The following is a 19,740-nucleotide window of genomic DNA, read 5'->3' as shown; positions in this document are numbered from 1 at the left end:
TCTTGGGATAACCATAAACTTTATTTACATCCAGAGAGGAGTCACATGTTATGGAGGGCGCCATATTGCCAAACCAGAACCACTCCCATCTCCCGAGCGGAGAACATGACAGCCCTCCCCAATACTGAATTATCTCACAGTCACACCTAAACAAAACTGCATTGAAAAAGTCTTACCATGTGTGTAACCTGGAAGCAGCAGTTTAAGCACCCACGTAGTAAATAGACTCCATGGTGCGAGTTACAGCAGCATATAAATAATATCGTGTAGCACATCTATACAGCCTGTATTATACAATGCCAAAAAAAGCTTCTCGTTGCACAGCTATTCCCTCCAATCCCGTGATAAATCATATTGCTCGGTGGCCTCCAGAATATCATTTGCAGCTCTTAAGATTGTTTGCCTGAAGTATTTTTTTTTCCAAGTAAATCGGAAATTGGCAATCCAAGTTTTATGCTTGAATAAAGGGATGGATGGTACGGATTTTCACTTTGGCCATACTATTTGGAGTGGTTGTTCACTTAGTTCTCTCTCTCAAAGCAACCTTTGTGAATCTTGTCCAAATGACGAACGGAATATATAAACGCTTGGTAGGGTTTTTCGAATTATGCCCACCTAATGAGAGCTGCAAATCGTGGCTGTTGGCATGGCATGGGGAACCAGCATCATACAAGATTACATGGCCGATGCTATTCCTATGAACTGCCATAAGTGAAACTTAACTAAAGAATATAAGGCTTCTTAAAAATAATTCTACCTTTCACAGATGTGCTGTAATAGGACTCTAGCCGTATCGGAAAAAAATATTAAATTTTAAATTGCTTATCTCATTTGAAATGCTTAAACCAACTGGTATTCAGATAGGGCATGTTCACACGTACAAAAAGAAGTGGCTGAAAGTTGCAGAGCTGTTTTTATGGGAGAAACACATCTGATTTCAAGGTGTTTTATTTTTAAGCTGAAAATGAAGCTTTTTTTTTTCTTTTTAAATTTGAGGCATTTTTCAGTGTCAATGGAAAATCTGCTCCAAAATCGCCTCAAGTAGTCACATGCGTTTCTATACAGGTTAACAATTATCACATGGTTTCACAGGTCCACCCTCAAAATTACCGTATGTTTTTTAGAGGCACCCAAAATATTGTATTAAAATGAAAGGGTTTCCATGAATAATACAATTGATACTCTAGTTCCTTATGGGTTTTTCCATGAAGGAACAGTAAAGGATGCCCGTCGTAGACCTGAATGGTTTGTTATCCTACTTACTACTCCACTACCATAATCTTGGTACTCTTTACCCATCTTGCCTTCTACAAACATGTGAGAGAAGCGAGAAACAGTACATTCAGTAGATCTAAAATTCTTCCCGGACATTGAATGTTTCAGGAGATACAGCAAAGTATTCTAAAATAGAGATGATAAAATTAACCTCCGCATCACATGAATCACTCTACATGTGCATGAGCATTACATATATTACTGTTTTAGTGGTAGATTTTCATCACTGGATCATCACATCCAAGCTAAAGTGAGCTTATTATATAAAAAGGCAACACATTGGAGATGGTTATGCCGCACATGGAGAATAAGAGCAATGATGCCATTTTTAGCATCTATATTCTTTGAGAATAACTGGAAAGGAAACACTTGGTTAGATATTATTAGCAATTTGACCATCACAGAATGTTGGTGACTCTTAAAAAGTATTACATTAAAAAGCGGAGCAGTCAATGAGAGGCCTTTTCGAATAAGGCTATTTCACTTTTACACCCTTCCTATTTATTTTGAGATCATCTACTCATAGGCATCCTGTGAACGTTATACTTCTCATCATGCCAATGGTTTGTATGAACTCAAACAACTTGTACAGTCTAAGAAATAAAATGGCAGGGTGTAGAGTTATGATTGGTGGACGATGGCAGAGGAAGCTCCATTTTTGTCCACATTGATAACAGTCTGAGCACCTTCAATGCCCTTCACCAAGAAACAAAATAAGTCACATGATGGGTTAAAGTATACAAGTCACTGTTCTCCTCTGGCCACTGCTGCTTGGAAGTAGATGACTATTTTCAGATGGAGAAGGGTGGGAAGCCTCTCATGCACTCCTCTGTACATCGGTGTTTGGGAAAGTTACCTACAGTCCATCTACACCTGGCACTGGTCACAGGGCTCTGCCGCTCGCTTTTTCAGCTCTTTGACTTGAAAGTGACGGTGGGTGCTGGTGTCCTGTTGGCGGTGGGGAACCGTACCGCGGCGACCTAACTCTGCCTCCACGCGAAGGAAAGCCTTGACCCGATGTTGTCTTCCTTTTCCATCACTGTAATCCAGTACACGACATTCATAGGTTCCTTCATCCGAGATCTTCACGTGAGACAAGCGCAGTTTGTGGGAAATGTTGCTGCCAAAGACCTTTACCACCTACGTAGAAAGGACAGGGTTTAAGTAATAAGCGAAGCCAATGAGAAAAAGAGTACCTTCTAGGGCCTCGGAAAGTAATGTACACGTGAACGTGTGTGGAATCCTGACTGACTCTAAAGCTGCCAAGAGAGCAAAGACAAATATGTTATTTCCATGGTGGGAGTAAGATAAGCAGCTGCCAGACACCTCTAGCACAGCTTATCCTAGGCAAAATAGGCTGAGATCCAACCTCTTCTATTATGGTTTCCCCCAATGGGAGATGTAAGAAAGCTAGACCGTCCCCACAAAAACTAGATTGTCAGTGAGTCCTGAATATAAATAAAGATCTGTTAAACATTATTTAAAAGGATCTAGTAAGGCCCTATAAGACTGGACAATTTTGGCCGGTGCAACGAGCACCGATCAATCAAGTCCTTTTATTTTGTAAGGTCATCTCGTGGCTGTTCCTGGTTTCGAGGTAATGAATACAGTCATATGGGGGTCAACTCCCATGTCCATTAGGGATGGGCCAGGCTAAAAGTGGAAGATCTTGATCCGTGCCAGACCTACATGGCATTTGGAGAAGGGAGAAATGACCGAATTACTTACGGTGTATGAACTTACCCCCTCTACCCCCATATTTAGCAACCCTACCTGTTACCATATTTTAGTATACTATTCTAGTCTGTCAAAAGAAATGTAATAGTTATCCACTAAACATTAATGTCGGAAATTTTGTGCAGGTGGAACAGTAAATACGAGAAGAACATAAGTCTGGATATCAACACCTAGAGTGTATTAGCGTGTGCATCAGAGTGGATCTAATAGATTATTCCTCAATTTAGATAATTGTTTGCAGTCCCCAGTGGTCAATCTCAAACCCCCTGTTGTCCATCTCAAACAACGTACAAGGCGTACTACCTTATTTCAGGGTATGATGGTCTCTTTTTACCACAAAGTTATTTAAGGAGCACTACCTAGAAATAGGAGTTGTTTTCTTGCCTTTTAATCTTCAACTTTGCTATTTCCAAACGATTTTAGTCTCCCGCGCAGGTTTTATATTCTAAATGGCAACTACTAATGGCATCAGTAGGGGTTGTCATGGCATAAAAATCTTCAGGTGTGAACTACCCATTTACTATTTTGGATTTCAGTCTTTATGTTAGTTCTAGTTTTCTAAAATCCGGATGGTTCTCTCTTCAATAATAATCAACCGACTTGTCTGATCAGCTACTACTATCGGTGTTTGCTCCCGATGCCAAAATGGACCATATTGTCCACTAATAATACATGAATTCTAGTTTAATTTTATGGAACAGCCCTCAAATATAGCAATAGAATAATTCTAAATGGTGGAGAATATATAACAAACACTCTTAATTTCAGCACGCTAATGGTTGTTATGTTTACTTAAGCCACCTTAATGCTACCTACTAAATGAATTTATATATACCCCCAATAGGACAACTCTTCAGTCGAACTCTCCCATCCCTGCCAAGTACAGCTCTCTCTCCCCTACATAACAAGATCAATAGAAAAATCTCTGCGGCTAATTAGCTTTCCTTCCAAATTGATCTGCTCATGGTATTTGGCATTCTGTGAAATGTAAAGCTTAACCCGTCTGGAAGAAGAGAATTGTAAATCAGATTAATGTTCCGCTCCTGCCGCACGAGCTAGATCCCCATTAGTGTTCTTCAAGACGCTTGAGGGCAAAGGGCCAGGTATTTTGTAGTGCATAGAAAAAGGGTAAAATCACCTTCCCACGAAGGACTGATACTCTATCGGGGGGGATTTATGAACTTTTCGATGGCAGAAAAGTTGCGATTTGCGGAAAATGTTGCAACATTTGTGTAATTTCATGCCACTTTTAAAAACAATGGATGGGGCTTAGTGTTATGTGCGGAAATCAACACCAGCTCCTAGCTGTCGCAGATTTTAATGTCTGGCGCACACAGTCAGAGACATGCGCAATTTTTAAAGACACGTGCGCCTCTTAATAAATTATGTGCATTACTTCAACTTTCTTTTTATGAAAAGTGGCGTATAAAACGCCAGTCTTAATAAACTCTCCCCTCGGTGTTTAGTGTACACCTAGTGACTTTCTTGTTATTCTGGATGAATCTTTTCAGTACTATATTAACTACTATATTGTGTTATTGAATACATTTGTCATTTCGTATAAAACCATGTTTGATCCTGACTTTTTGACACTCACACTTATCTTAGTGGCGACTTTTTCAGGAGTCCCCGGGAGAGATTTCAACTGCAAGATAAAATGAATACATGACGTTAGACACCGGAATCTCAGTATACAATGCCACATCACAACTTTACCACTGACACCTTAGTTACCTGCTATGACTTATAACATTAGAAAGTCTGATAATGGAGCAGGGAAAATCATATTCCCCACGGTTGATACCAGCTGTTTTATGACAGCCTGTGACGGATCCACCACATAGAAATCTGCTGAGAGACTAATTCTTTAGCAAATGCTGTAAATGTACATCCCTAAAAAACAAACATGTTAAACCACAGACAGCTACTATTGATATACAACAACACACTGAGTTTTTTGGCGAGTTTTTTGATGAGGAAACCGCGCCAAAAAACGGCCAAAAATGTATTTCAATGGGAGGCAGAGGTGTTTTTTTCCAGCGAGCGGAAAAACCGGCTCTTAGGAAAAAGAAGGGACATGCCCTATCTTCGGACGTTTATGCCTCTGACCTCCCATTGGCATCAATGGGAGGCAGAGAAAGCATATTTTGCGGCGTTTTATGCCCGCAGTGCTCAAACCGCCACAGAAAACGCAGCAAAAAACGAAAACTAAAAGTGTTAGGGTCCTCATAGATGATGTGGGCCGCGTAAACGAGTGTCGATCAACGAGACACCTCGTTGATCGGCGATCGTTTGCTCCTTCTAAAGGGGGTTTTACACTGAACGATTATCAGGCGGATGAGCGTTCATAGAACGCTTGTTGCCAATAATTGCCCTGTGTAAACGGGAACGATCAGCAGATGAACGACCAAACGCCGATCATCTTTAAAAAAGTTAAATATTATCGTTGTCGGCAGCACATCGCCCTGTGTAAACTGACATGATAATAATGGATGGGGATGAGCGATCGGAGTAACGACCGCTCGTCCCCATCCATAGCTTCGTGTGACAGGAGCAAACGAGCACCAATCAACGATGTCTCGTTGATCGGCGCCAGCGTCACCGGCCAGTGTAAAAGGCCCTTTACACCGAACGCTCGTCCCCATACATTTCTATTATGTCGGCAGCACGGAGATTTGCTGCCAACAACGATGATATTTTAGGCTGCAGAAACAATAGGATCTCTTAATACGATCAGATCGTTGCCTTGTTTACACAGGGCGATAATTGGTCCGTGTAATAGGGCCTTTAGTGCCAACTATCCCTGCATCAACTGTGGGCAGTCACATCAAGACAAACCTTTTCAGATTGAAGCCAGCATGGCAACCAACTGTGGGTGAAGCAGGAAAAAGATTACCGTATTTCACACCGGCCATTTAAATAAATGGTTGTCCATGTAATACAGGGTCAGGCTGGGTCTGTCAGAGAAGCTTTCTAATCTTGCTTATAGGGGGGGATCCCGGCAAACCACAGTCTATGGCTCCCTAATGTCCTAACAGGGCAGACGTACAACACAGTCTAACTATTATAGCCTATTATGAAATTCTACATTGATATAGTTGTCAAGTTCCTACTATCTTATATACATACCATTTAAGGAATATTGTTTTCGTAAGTAAAATGGCACAGGCCGTCAAGATAAAAAAAAATTCTAGCAGTATACCCAGTATATATTTCTTTAATGCAGTTTTTCAGAAGTGAATAAAATGAATGGGATTGTATATACAGAGCTTATATATAGCAAAACCCACAGCATAGCAAGAACACAGCGCACATTGAAGGTCACCAGGTGGATAAAACAACATCACAAAGCACTTATCTGCTGCTGAGCGGATCCTCATTCACCCCATTATCGGATTATTACTTACAAAGAATCTCTAGATTTGTTGTTCATATTTTGGTAAACTGTGCACGGTTTTTTACCTTGTGTTTCTTGTGGTGGTGCCCACATACAATACAATCTTGATGGATAATTAGATTATGGACATAATTTCGCTAAAATTCCTATGAGTGCTCGATGTATAGACCGACATATGACGTAATAAAATGGTTCTGATCGCAGCAAAATACCATTGCATTAATATACGTTATAGCAATAAGTATACAAGGTCTCAGAGAGTACATATGAACAAAATGTTTACATCTATCATAACATAGTAACAGTTTATAACGCCAAAGAAAAGTCCATTCAGTTCATCCTCTTTTCCTGCAATGTTGATCCAGAGGAAGACAAAACCCCTTAACACAAAACAACAATTTTCCTCATCATAGGGAATAATTCCTTCCCGACCCCAGAGTAAATCCCTGGATCAATAACCCATCTACATTAATCTAGTACCCGTAACATCCAGGTCCCTTTTGAACTCTTTTAGTGAATTCACCATAACAACTTCTTCTGGCATTAAGTTCCAAAGTGTCACTGCTCTTACAGTAAAGAATCCTCTTCTTTGTTGGTATATAAACCTTGTTTTCCCTAGACATTGAGGATGCCCTCCTATAGTTACAGTCCTGGGTATAAATAGATCAGGAGAGCGATTTCTGTATTGATCTTAGATATATTTGAAGGGTTTTCCACGTTCTGACAACTGATGACCTATCCACCGTATAGGTCATCAGTATATGATCGGAGCGTGTCCTACACCCGCAAAGCTGTGGTCGGAGCCATCAGCTTCCGGCTCCAACTACTGCAAACCGTTCAAAACATCGGTAAACTAGAGGCAGCCCGAGTGGCGGATCGGTGCCGGGTCCAGGTGTCGTACACACACCGATCATATACTGATGACCTATCCGGTGGACAGGTCATCGGTTGTCAGAACATGGAAAACCCCTTTAAACATATTTATTGGGCCATACCTCAGATGTCTTTTTTTTTAAACTTAATAACACTAATTTGGATATTCCCTATAATAAATGATTTTAGTGGGTGTGTGCGAATATGTATATTGGCACCAAATTATTATTCATCCATGAATCCACCATTGTTAATAATATGGGCAAAATACATTATTTATAAATAATTATTTTCATCCATAAAATAGCAAGTCCTGTACACAAATCATCTGGCATCTACAGAAGATGCCAGACGAGTTTCATGTTGGGCAGAGATTGGCTATGGGGGGGATGGCTTTGCTGGCCTAAGCAATTGAGCAGTCTAAGCATAGCCGTTTTATCTTTTTACATGTATTGAAAAATCAAAGAGCTTGACCTGTCTGTATTGAAAAAGGGAAAAAAAACAGCAAACCTCTAGTCGTCTCTTGCCACTACCCTTTCTAGTTGTGACTCATTTACTACAACAACCTTTGGCAGCTTGCCCCGATTGCTCAGTGCTCTACGCTATGCTCAGTAGGCATTAACATTGTGGTTGGTATTTCGAACACTAAACGGCCTTATTCATTTCTGTTAAAATACTCTGAATTACCAGTTCCAGTATTTTTCGAGGAATCCTCATGGGGCATGAAAAAAATAACTGATGACAAAAAAATGCATTGGCATGCAGTTCTACCCAATTTAAATTGCTTAGGCTACCATGTGAACAAGGTCTAATCTCTAAAATTAGCACAAGCAGATACGGTTTGGAAAAGATGTTCTAGTCTGCCTAGTATGTGAATGATGTTAACCCCAGGTCATGCTCACAGGGATATAGGAAGCGGAGATATGAGAGTTGTATGGAAAGGTTTTACACTGGTCTAGATGCGGATTTTCCCTGTGAACTACAACTCCCCTTATCTCATCCTCTTAGACCTCTGCGTGACCTGGGGGGGAGTTATTAAAGCTGCACACACACACAATTTTCAGGTTTTCAGCAGTTGTATACTCGGTTTAAAGATGAATTGACCAACATCCTAACTGTTACTGTAACCGCACATACGGAGACCAAAAGAATTATCCCTCACCAGATACTCAACGCCATTCTTACTTCAATAGAAAAACGCCTTGCGCCCTTTTTTTGGGCAATATGCCTAAGATTGAGCACCACTATAATGAGTGATCAGCTCCTGTCAGAAGTTATGTACTTTATTCTAGTGATGTTTGATTCCCAGCAGATTCTATGTACATTGCAGGTAAATTAATGGAAAGCCCACCAGGAGAATTTGCATTTTTCTATGCAAATAAGGATAGGTTTTTATTGTACTATGTAAAAAGTGGTATTATAGTTTAGGCCCTATATGTTGTTATGGTTCATAGAACTTCATTTTTGGCCGATTTGGATATATAATTTATGGAAATTTTGAACCACGTTCCTAATTTGGACCTTATATAAGTTTGTTTATATAATAAACTATGGCCTAGTGCAATGGTATATACCCATCATTAAAAAGGACATAAATGGTGCTATGGCTGAGCAATCTCTCCAGAGTGCATTGGAAAGCACTCTTTGTCCGGCTCATATTGGCTTGTTATCATCTTTTGATGCTCCCTCTATCCTTCTGAGATTAATTGCAGTTTGTGTTAATGAATTGTGTCTGGACTCTGCTCAGACAGCGGCCCTCATTAAAATCCCCAGAACATTTTTCACGTTACTGCCTCTCATCTAGGCACATGGCTACAAGGAAGGATTGTTAGAGTCAGGAGAGGGAGGGGGACTGAGCTGTAAGAAGATTAGAAAAATTTATATTTATGGCTAACGGGATATCAACAGTAAAACTGTGGCTTTGTGAGCATACGCCATAACCATCAACCTTTCTACGGCAGTTTTCTGTTGTAGAAAAGTCACAAAAGGGCCCTCCGCACTTTTGTGGAAAGGGAGCGTGACTTCTTTAAAGGGGACCGAGCCCCAGCGCCCCAACAAATGTAATATAATTTACGCTATAATTTATACCCCGCTATCAAACAATTAAATAAATAAAATAATTTTAATTATGCACACCTCACTGCTCCTCCTCTCCCCCCTGGATCCCCTCAGCCTCCCTCAGTGCCGCGGCTCATACAATGTACTGACGCCAGCAGTGCTAGGATGTTGTATGTGACGTAGCCCTGTTGACCTTGACTGCCGCGTTGCATATAAGGCCCTGATGCTGCACATTGTTAGGACCTTGTATAAGCCGCCGCACACGCCTGAGGGGACATGGAGAGGAGAACAGGAGTGGTGAGGTGAGGTGGGTATGCTTTTTTAATTTTATCACCGGTGGGAAGGGGGAATGGATGTCACACGTCCGCTGTCTTTGCACCATAATTGTGGAGCATGATCCGCCGAAAGCTGCGAACACCTTTATATCGCATTCTACTCCAACATTCTTTCTATTAAGACTGGAGCAGGAAACGTCAGTCTTAATAATTTCCCCCCTTAGAGTATTTTTATTCAAGATACAGATATTGCAACCAGAACTTTATTATTGTATGTTTGGTTATTTAGCTTAACCCATTAACGACACGGCCAATCTTCTTTTTTTAATAAAAAAAATATCCTCCCCGCCTTCCAAAAGCCAAAACTTTTTTATTTTTTCATCGATATAGCCGTATTTTGTCGTTTTTCATGGCAGCATTTATTGTACAGCGTAATGTACTGAGAAGCAGAAAAAAAATTATGTATGGGGTGAAATGGGCAAAAAACATAGATTACGCCATTTTGGGGGGGGGTTTTGTTTTTACTGTATTGTTTTACCACTTTTAGAAAAAAAAATATTTGCTAAAAAAAAAAAATGTTTTGTGTCGCCATATTCTGAGAGCCATAACTTTATTATTTTTCCGTCAATTGAGCGATGTGAGGGCTTATTTTTTGGGGTACATGCGACTTTTTGATCAGTTTTTATTTCATTTTTATTTTTGAGAACTAAGGTGACCAAAAAACAGCAATTTGCGTGTTTTATAAATATATATTTTTTTACGGCATTCACTGAGCAGGTTAAACAACGCTATACTCTGATAGTTCGGACGTTTAGGAATGCAGCAATACCAGTTATGTTAACTTTTATTTTTTTGAAACATTGCCATAGTTTTTTTTTTAACTCTTAATATAATTTCTTCCTTGGAACATTAAAAAACAAAACAAAAAACTTTATTTTACTGTTTTTCCACTTTTTTTTTATTAGTCCCCTGAAGCAACAATCGTTGGATCGCTTGCATGATATACTGCAATACTAATGTATTGCAGTATATCACTATACTAACAATCTCCTTTGAAGCACTGCCGCAGGAAGGGCTTCAAAAAGAGTGCAAAGCTGGCAGACCTGGGGGCCTTCATTATGCCCCCAGGCTGCCATGACGACCATCAGCGCCCACAAGCACGTCGTGGGGTGGGGCGATGGCACGTCCCCCTGATTCTAACGCTTTAAATGCCGCTGTCGCGATAGACCTTGGCACTTAAGGTGTTAAACGGGCAGAATCAAAGTGATCTTTGATTCTGCCCGTTGCAGTGAGGTGTCGGCTGTATTACACAGCCGTCAACTCCTAAGTATGGAGCGCACTCAGCCCGTGTGCCCACTCCATAGTTCCCCTTAACGGCGGCCCCGTACATGTATGTGACATGTCGCCAAGGGATTAAAGAGGACCGGTCACCTCTCCTGACATGTCTGTTTTAGTAAATACTTGCATTCCCCATGATATTACAATGCTGGAGCATCCCTACATTGAGGCTTTTTCTCTATTATTCCTCCTGGAAATGTATGAATAAATTGACAAGTTGTGTCTCTACACAGCCGGACACTGGTAATATTTCTCTTTCAATATGTCAACGTTTATGGAGTTTCACAAAAAGAATAGGCAAATATTTTCCATCTTTTACTCACAGCAATCATGTCTTTTATTCGTTAATTGATAAACAAGATTTGGGTTTGCAGTGTAAACCTATGAAGCAAAGCCTTGTAATATTTGATATATAACCTCAAAGAAAAAATATGGATATTCACTATTTACCGGAGGTTTGACGGTATCTCAAAGATTCTTCCTGCCTATGTTTTCAATTGGAGACACTCTGCTAGATAGAACATCTAGATCCAGAATAGGGAGCCTTTCTTAGGGTTTCTAGCACACGACCGTGGTTTTATGTCTGTGTGCTATCCCCAGTTTTGCAGACAGCACATTGACCCATTCATTTATTTTGCCCCATGAACACGACCATGATGTTCATGGATTTGTGTGGGAGCCGCAATTCTGTGCCGCAAAAATCACAGGATATGCCATTTTACTCTCCATATATGCGGCCCGGACTTGTTCAAAGAAGTCTATGGGACCGTGAAAATTGTGGACCGCATACGAGTTGCTGTCCGTGTGTCATCCGCAATTGTGGATATGTTGCCAAGCGACGCCAAGGAATTTGTGTGATTCAGCGATCATGAGACCTACACAGGGAGTTGGGACAAACTGTTGACATGAATTCCAGCCTGCCTTTTTTTTACGGATCCGTCCATACTGATGACACACGGATGCACTATAGAAGGTTTTTTTTGCGGACAAATGGACCGCAAATACAGACAGCAGATCTGTGGTTTTGCGGAAAGCAAAATCACTACGGTCATGTGCGTTAGGCCTCAACACAGATATCTATGCAGTAATGGCAAATTCAATGCCAACCCAGGCAGAAATTTCTTTAACTTTGCAAATCATTGCTTCTCAACTAGAAGGTGGACTTCACTGGTGAGGCGCCCCCCCCCCCCCAGTTGTTGAGCCACTGGGGAGGCCGTTTGTTTAAGAAGCCCTGATTTAAATTATTCATTTCCAGAGCTCTTCTAAAAAAGAGATTTGTTAAGTTCAGAGACAGAGTGGAACAGTTGTTATTTTATCTTCATTTTCAGAGCATCAGTTCCTCAGCCCCTCCACCACAAATATTATTTTAACACCACATTACCTGGTTGTCTGCCCATGTTTCCTTGTTGGCCCAGTCTTTGTGGGTACGGATATACCACCACTGGATTTCCAGTGAATAGGGGATGTCGCCACTGCCACGGAAGGAACATGCCATCTCCACATCTTCTCCAGGGTGTGCGCTAATATCATGTGGGATTTCCGTAAACAAAGCTGAAATATGAAAGAAATGCTGGAATGATTTCAACCATATGTAAAAATGAAATACATGACACTAGACTTCCACAAAAGGTTAAATAAAGCAAACCCTGATCCATATCTAATAATGTGCGGTTTACTTGAAGTATCTATACAAAACTATAGAAGAATATCTCATCTACATTACATCATAAGAGTTTAAGGCACATCAAGAATCCAAAGAGTTCCATTGTACAGATGCGCGTACCAAGAGAGATACAGTCCGTTCCCTTGATAGAAAAGCCAGACAATAGATAGAAGAAAGTACAGTCTATTTATAACGCAGGCAAGGCTTAGGTACAGAATATATGCACTTGATAGGGATTATATGTAGTAGTGGGTGAATCAGGACCGAATATTGAGAGGATCCTGTGCCACCCTCTCATGTGAGAAATAGGTGGAGAGACAATTTGGCTGGTTCCCCCTCCCATATTTGCTGAAGTGCTTACAAAGAGGTGGAGAACAGCTAAGGCTCACAAATCCCAAGGGGAATGTAAATGCCATGTGACCCATAAAACATTCATGGGAGCTGCCTCTATGGTACATGGTCCCATGGGATCAATACAAATCGTGACACTGGTGATCGGTCTTCAAAAGTGATATGAACATTTAAAGACAGAGCTCTCCAGAGTCAATGGGAACAGAGTTGGCACTAAGTAAAGACGGTCTTTAATTTGATTGATGTCTATGACAAATTCTTTAAAATATATCTCATAAGCGTCTCTTATTCTGCAGATGGTGATGTAACTATAGGTTGAGGCAAACAAATTTACATCAGTCGTATAATAAGCATGAAACCACCTTTGGTTTAGAGAACTTTGTCCTGTATTTGTAAAAAATTCTCAATAAAAATGTAAAGATTAAAAAAATAAGCATGAAACCAAAATACAAGTTGAGTACTATAACAAGATATTTCATAAGTGTAAAGTAGGCCATTATCATCCGATTTCTGTGCACAGATTCTATGGATTCCAGTAGCATCCGCCAACAGTCTAATAAAACGGATGGCAAAAACAGCACTTTGACATTTTTTTCCCCTGTCTTATCCTATTGTAATGACTCCGGAGGTGTCGGCCGGATGCTTATATCCCCATTTGAACTTCTGGTTTATTGAAGGAGTTGGGGCTGAACATACATAATCCTAACATGTATTTGTAGAGTCGGAAAGGAAAAAAAGTCAACTTGAGGTACATTAAACATAAGGGCCCTTTACATCGGCCAAGACATCGTTGATCGGCGCTCGTTTGCTCCTGTCACACGGAGCTATGGATGGGGACGAGCGGTCGTTACTCCGATCGCTCGTCCCCATACATTATTATCATGTCGGCAGCGCGTCTCTCTGTTTAAGGCTTCGGTCACATCTGCGTTGGGGTCTCGTTCTGACGTTCCCTCAGAGCTTTCCGTCAGAACGGGACCCTGAACAGACACAGAGGTTTCCATTTCCATCACCATTGATTTCAATGGTGACAGATCCGGTGCCCATGGTTTCACTTTGTCTCTGTTGTGCACCGGATCCGTAGTTTTGACGGAAGCAATAGCGTAGTCGACAGAACGGGACCCCAACGCAGATGTGAACAAAGCCTAAACAGGGAGATGTGCAGCCGACAACGATAATATTTTACTTTTTTAAAACATTACGATCATCAGATGATCGGCGTTTGCTAGTTCATCTGCTGATCGTTCCCGTTAACACAGGCCACTTATCGGCAACGAGCGTTATATGAACGCTCGTCTGCCCGATAATCGTCCAGTGTAAAAACCCCCATACTGGTTGTATGTGTATTTGTTAATTTGAAATGATCGTAGATTGACCAACAAAATACTGGATCATTTACATCAAGCTAACATAAAACCGGCTTTAGGCTGGGTACACAACAAGATTTCCTATAAACCTTAATGGCCACTTATTATATTTAGTAAGTAGATGGCTGGCATAGTGTTTGTGCTGATAGAGTATAAGTTTTACTGCTGCAATAAGCATATCATTACTGCTATACTAATTTTACATTTGCTGCGGCATACCATCCTGCTCTACTGCATTCACGGTAAGCACAGATTCACCATGCATGAATAGATGGCGTGCTAAAAAGAATCGTGTTCGCCAGAACCATATCTTAATATCAGATTTTCGCAGAATATATTGATTTAATTAAAATGGATGATGCGGTTTATTCATTAGGGTCAACCATTAAACATATTGTTGTTTAGCCCCTATTTTTCCTACACAACTGTTCCCACCTTTCTTCTGCAACATCCTTCTCTCTCTCCCTCCCATCTCCCATTTTCTCCTCTCCCCCCTGTCTCTGGCTCCTTAGTATTTAGTTTCCCTTCAAGGGCCGCAGCGCACCATCTGTCAACAGAGCCGTAAAAAGCTGATACATGCAGAGGGGGGAATAGCCTGCAGCAAGGGGAGAAGGGGGAGAGCGATAGATGGAGAGAGCGATAGAGAGAGAGCGAGAGTGATGGAAAGGAAAGTATAACTGTCTGCAGAGCAGTAAAGCAACAGATCAAACATTATACCCTGCAATGCCACAAGTAGAGGATGATGTGGCCGCGGTAGATTTATAGCTTGCAGCATGGAGGGAAAAGGTGAAGGTAAAGAATAGGGGGAACGGAGTTTGCAGAAAGTGGATGTAATGGAAAGTAGATGAAACAATGTAGTCTTGTAATGCTGGGCCCTGGGTACAAATCCAATCAGGGCACCATCTGGATATTCGCTCTCTGGTTTCCCCCAAAAAACATACTAATGATCAGGACACAATGTGAACTGCATAAGAACAAAGAGGCACAAGTTATGCACAGGACAATGATACAAAGAATAATGGAGTATAATGGAGACACAGTTCAGTGCAGGTTCAATTTTGAAGAGCTGTACCGGACCCCCATATCGGCACCCAAAACTTATGGTCTACATTCATATCCTATCCACTTCTATCTTTAGCTGAACCAAGCAGTTAAACAAGAATGCAATGATCCATACCATATTTTCCTTGGGTCAAAAAATTTCTTTAAAAAACACTCGAAAGTCACAGTAATACAAATTGCTCATTCCTCGAACACCGCCGAAAACCCTGAATGAGCATTTTGCATATCTATACCCAACTTGATTTCCACACTTCCAGACCTGAAACTTGAAAACCCTCCCTCATTTCAACCCTTACCCATGCTGAAAATTAGGCAACCCTCAGCTACTCCAACCAATGTAAAACTACCCTGCGGCAATGATGTAACTATAGTCAGAGTAGCAATAAATATAACAATATAATAACATAAAAGAACTGTGACTACATATTGAAATATGTGCGCAATATGCAGGAGCTTATGAAATCTCAAGGAAGAATTTGTTTTTACCTTAGGAGCCATTTAATCATTGTGCCTAGAAAATTGCTGCCGGCGCTTTTGTTTTCGGGTTGGTTTTCTATGTCTATAGAAGATCTTATTATCTTATCCAACTTGCCCCTGGGGTGATCTGACTGGTTAAAGACATGACACGAATGTTGGCCGAAACTGAAATTTTGATAGTGGTTTCAGATTGTTGGTCTTCAATTGGTCACATTGTTTTATGCAAATGACCGATGACTGACAATCTACTGAAATTGTGGTTTAGATATTGGATTATTTTGTCAGATAGTCGGCTATAATCTGAAGTTTATGGTATGATTAGCCGATTAATAGCTTTATAAAAGGGATTTTTTTTTTCCATCTGCTGCCTTTGATGTTTCTTGTCTTTGTATGATGTAAATGTTTGTGATACTTTCAGCCAAAGGTACAGTTCAACAACCAATTATCATGCTAACTGGTTTAAATTTCATGTCTATTGCCCGCTCTAAAGTGTGAAGTACTTTATCCTTTCCTGCCTTAGGGCCCTTTTACATGGGCCAATTATGGGGCAAACAAGCGTTCCCGAGCTGTCTCGTTGATCGGTGTGGGCCGCGTAAAAGTACCCTTAACCCCCGTCCCGACGTCCGCTGTATATAAATGGCGAAGGTCGGGTGGGGGAGTATGGAGCGGGCTGAGCCTGCTCCATAGAACAAGCACGTCAGCTGTATGTTACAGCAGACACTTCAGAGTGACGTACAGGATCATGCTCATTTAACCCCTTAGATGTTGCAATTAATAGCGACCGCGGCATCTAAGCCGTTAGAAAGAGGGGTTGGCCCCCTCTGACATTCCATAGCACCCCTGACACGGTTGTCATGGCTGTCGATTTTACAAATGTTAAAATGCAAGAATCATTGTTTTTTTGGTCACCTCATCTCACACAAAAAAATGGAATTAAAAGTGATCAAAAAGTCTCGTACCCCAAAATGGTACCCATAGAAACTACAACTCGCCCCACAAAAAATTAGCCATCACACTGCTCAATCGACAGAAAAATAAAAAAAGTTATAGCTCTCAAATTTTATTTTTAACAATTCGTTTTTTACTTGTATAAGTAGTAAAACAAAAATCTATATAAATTTGGTATCGTAGTAATCGTATTGACCCGCAGACCACGTGACCACATGGTGAACGCTGTAAAAAATGAAACCCATAAAACAATCAAGGAATCGCAGCTTTTTTCTCACTCCACAAAGACATTTTTCCAGGTTAGCAGTAAATTCTATGGTACAATAAGTGGTGCCGTGAAAAACTACAACTTGCCCTGAAAAAAAAACAATCCCTCATACGGCTATATCAACGAAAAAACTAAAAAGTTATGGTTTTTAAAATGTGGGGAGGAAAAAGCGAAAATGAAAATCTGAAAAAATGGCTGTGGAGGGAAGAGGTTGTCCACTTTATAAAATCCCTATTTGTCAGAGCAGATCACAGTGTGAGCCCCAGTGATTAGCTGTAATCTGTGCAGGAACCCAACAGCAGCTGTTAAATTCCCCTGCAGCGCCACCTCTGGAAACATGAAACATTACACAGTTCTTATGGAAACCAAAGGTCTGTCTTTGAAATGCACAGGTATGCCAAGTACTCTAATAAAAGCCACTCCATGTAGCTACTCTACGTTCTGACTAATAGATAAGGGTCCTGAACGGGAGACCTCCCTCAATTAATTCAGAACAGAGTTTTTTTTCTAAACCAGACAACTTCTTTAAAGGGCTGATAAACATCTTAGAGGTTCTCCATAAGTACAAAACTATACCTCGAGATGAAGAAAAAAAAAATGGAGCAGTAGTCAAGAGCTAATTTCCTAAAATAGGCTTGGTTACTGGTCAGTGCTTGAGCACTTGATCTTGAGGACCATTGCTAAGAGAGCCATGTTGACATAGCTCCTTCCTGTAGGAAAATAAATGGCCATAGATCCTGAATTCATGAACAAGTAAAAAGAGAAAACAGTTGCCACATTTGCTCTCCTGCCACCACACTTTTCACGAGAACAGCGCTTGAGAATATATAGAGCCCATCTAGCGTTCAGCTATTTCCACTATATTTATGCTCCCTGGAGAACCAAGCGTTCATGGCATTGGAGCAAGATTTGTATGTAATGCTTTCCAAGATGAATTTGTTTCTTGTATTCACAATGTAACATGGTAACTGGTAGCAGGCAGTGGCCGATTATACAAAAGGTCTCGTCCAGGGTCTGCCGCCTCAGTCCTTCTTTTAATAACTTGAGTCTGCAGCCAGTGGCCATTGATGTATTACCGAATGAAAACGGATGTGATTGTTTCCTGATCTGTACTTTAGTGCCAGTGCGTCCCAGATAAAGGTGCATTGCATCATGAAAAGTAAAAGAAAAATGGAAATATACCTAAAATCTTCCAAGTAGATGAAAAAAAACATAGAAATAGGAAAAATAAAGAAATTTAGAGAATTACTATGACGTGTCAAAACAGGCAAAGAACAGTTTGATAAAAAAAATAGCAAATAAGCCACGAAAAAAACAACAAAAAAAAACCATAATGAGCAGAAGAGAATGGCAGAGGTTAAGGGGTGAAGGTATTGTGAGGCAGATGGAGAAGAAGATGAAGTAAGGAGGGGAAGCAGTAAAGGTTAGTGAGGTAGAGGGGAGATTAAGGAAGGTAGACAGGAGAAAAGAGAGAGAAGGAAGGTGAAGGAGAGGGGAGCGCAGTCTTCAGAGCAGCAGCTGGAAGATTGGAAGAGACAGCTACGGAATTACATATCCAGGGAGATTTAGAGGAAAAAAACAATGTGACAGGAGAACAGAGACAGAAGCGGGTCCATGCAGGGACTTCAAAACCTATTACTGAGAGGGACCGCTCATGAGAGGAAGGGATGGAATGAGAAAAAGGAGCGATGAAGAAAATGATATAACACAAGAACAAGGGAAGGAGAAATACAAAAGATAGACAATGTAATTAGTCTGAAGGAGGACTGAGAAAATGTAATTCATGTCAGTGTAGGTCACAGTCGTAGAGGCATAGACTTCAATAAACTGCCTTGCCTCATATATCCAGGTCCTAATTCTATTTATATATCATCTACACCAATAATGGCTTAAGGGTTTATTCTTTGGGTACCCAAAGATGTAAATCTTTATGAACCGTATTTAGTGCGGATATTTTTTTTATTTCAGACGCCTACAGTGGCAAGGACAAAAAAAGAGAAAACATATCGTTTGTGGTCAGGACAGAAGCAACGCAGATGTGGTAGAAGAAATTGAGGGTTAAAGCTTAGGCAGGTGTATTGTAAACTATAAAAACTTTGCATTATTTTTTTTACTAGCAGGCAAATATTTTATCGTTTAACATGAGTGAGGGAGTGGCCTAATTAATGGGTGGAGTCTACGGTACCAGATATTCTGTGCCTACAGGCTCCGGAGATGTAAAGCTGGTACTGTATATATCCAAAATATCAAGTGATCTAAGACACAGAAGACATAAAAAGTCAGAATTATACTGAAGTACATGTACCACTAGGTGGTGGATACTATGTCTGTAGGAGCATGTTATTTCTTTTTTATGCGTCATCTATAGGAAAAATATAAAGGAGACCCCCAGATTTACAGAACATAAATAAGGCACAGAATGTCCATTTAGTCCACGTGCCGTCATATAAACTCATTCACGCCAGGAGTAGAATAAGAGAGATGAATGTACCATAGTAAATTTGGGGCATTCCATAGTAGAACGACTAATATTTCATAGCGCCATCACTTTTTTACATGAGTTATATTATGTGTATGTACAGAGGTCGCACGCATTACTGCAGTTAAATGATGTACAATTACTAATATATGTCTTCTAAAAAACTACAATGTAT

The 19,740-nt window shown here is 40.6% G+C and overlaps 1 protein-coding gene across 1 annotated transcript in view; it reads right to left on the bottom strand.

Annotated features, from left to right (window-relative positions):
- The window catches only part of VSTM2L (V-set and transmembrane domain containing 2 like), a 34,804-nt gene continuing 15,064 nt past the window's right edge, over positions 1-19,740 (bottom strand). The window contains exons 2-4 of the mRNA XM_075845130.1: positions 12,335-12,504; positions 4,610-4,657; positions 1-2,415 (exon numbers count right to left, since the gene is read on the bottom strand). Coding sequence (XP_075701245.1) covers positions 2,143-2,415; positions 4,610-4,657; positions 12,335-12,504 — 491 coding nt within the window. The 3' untranslated portion in view covers positions 1-2,142. The remainder of the gene's footprint in view (positions 2,416-4,609; positions 4,658-12,334; positions 12,505-19,740) is intronic.

This window comes from Rhinoderma darwinii, chromosome 13 (genome assembly GCF_050947455.1).
Source record: "Rhinoderma darwinii isolate aRhiDar2 chromosome 13, aRhiDar2.hap1, whole genome shotgun sequence".
In the NCBI taxonomy this organism is placed as follows: Eukaryota; Metazoa; Chordata; class Amphibia; order Anura; family Rhinodermatidae; genus Rhinoderma; species Rhinoderma darwinii.
The sequence above is the reverse complement of the archived record's forward strand: the minus strand, read 5'-3'. Positions and strand labels throughout refer to the sequence as shown.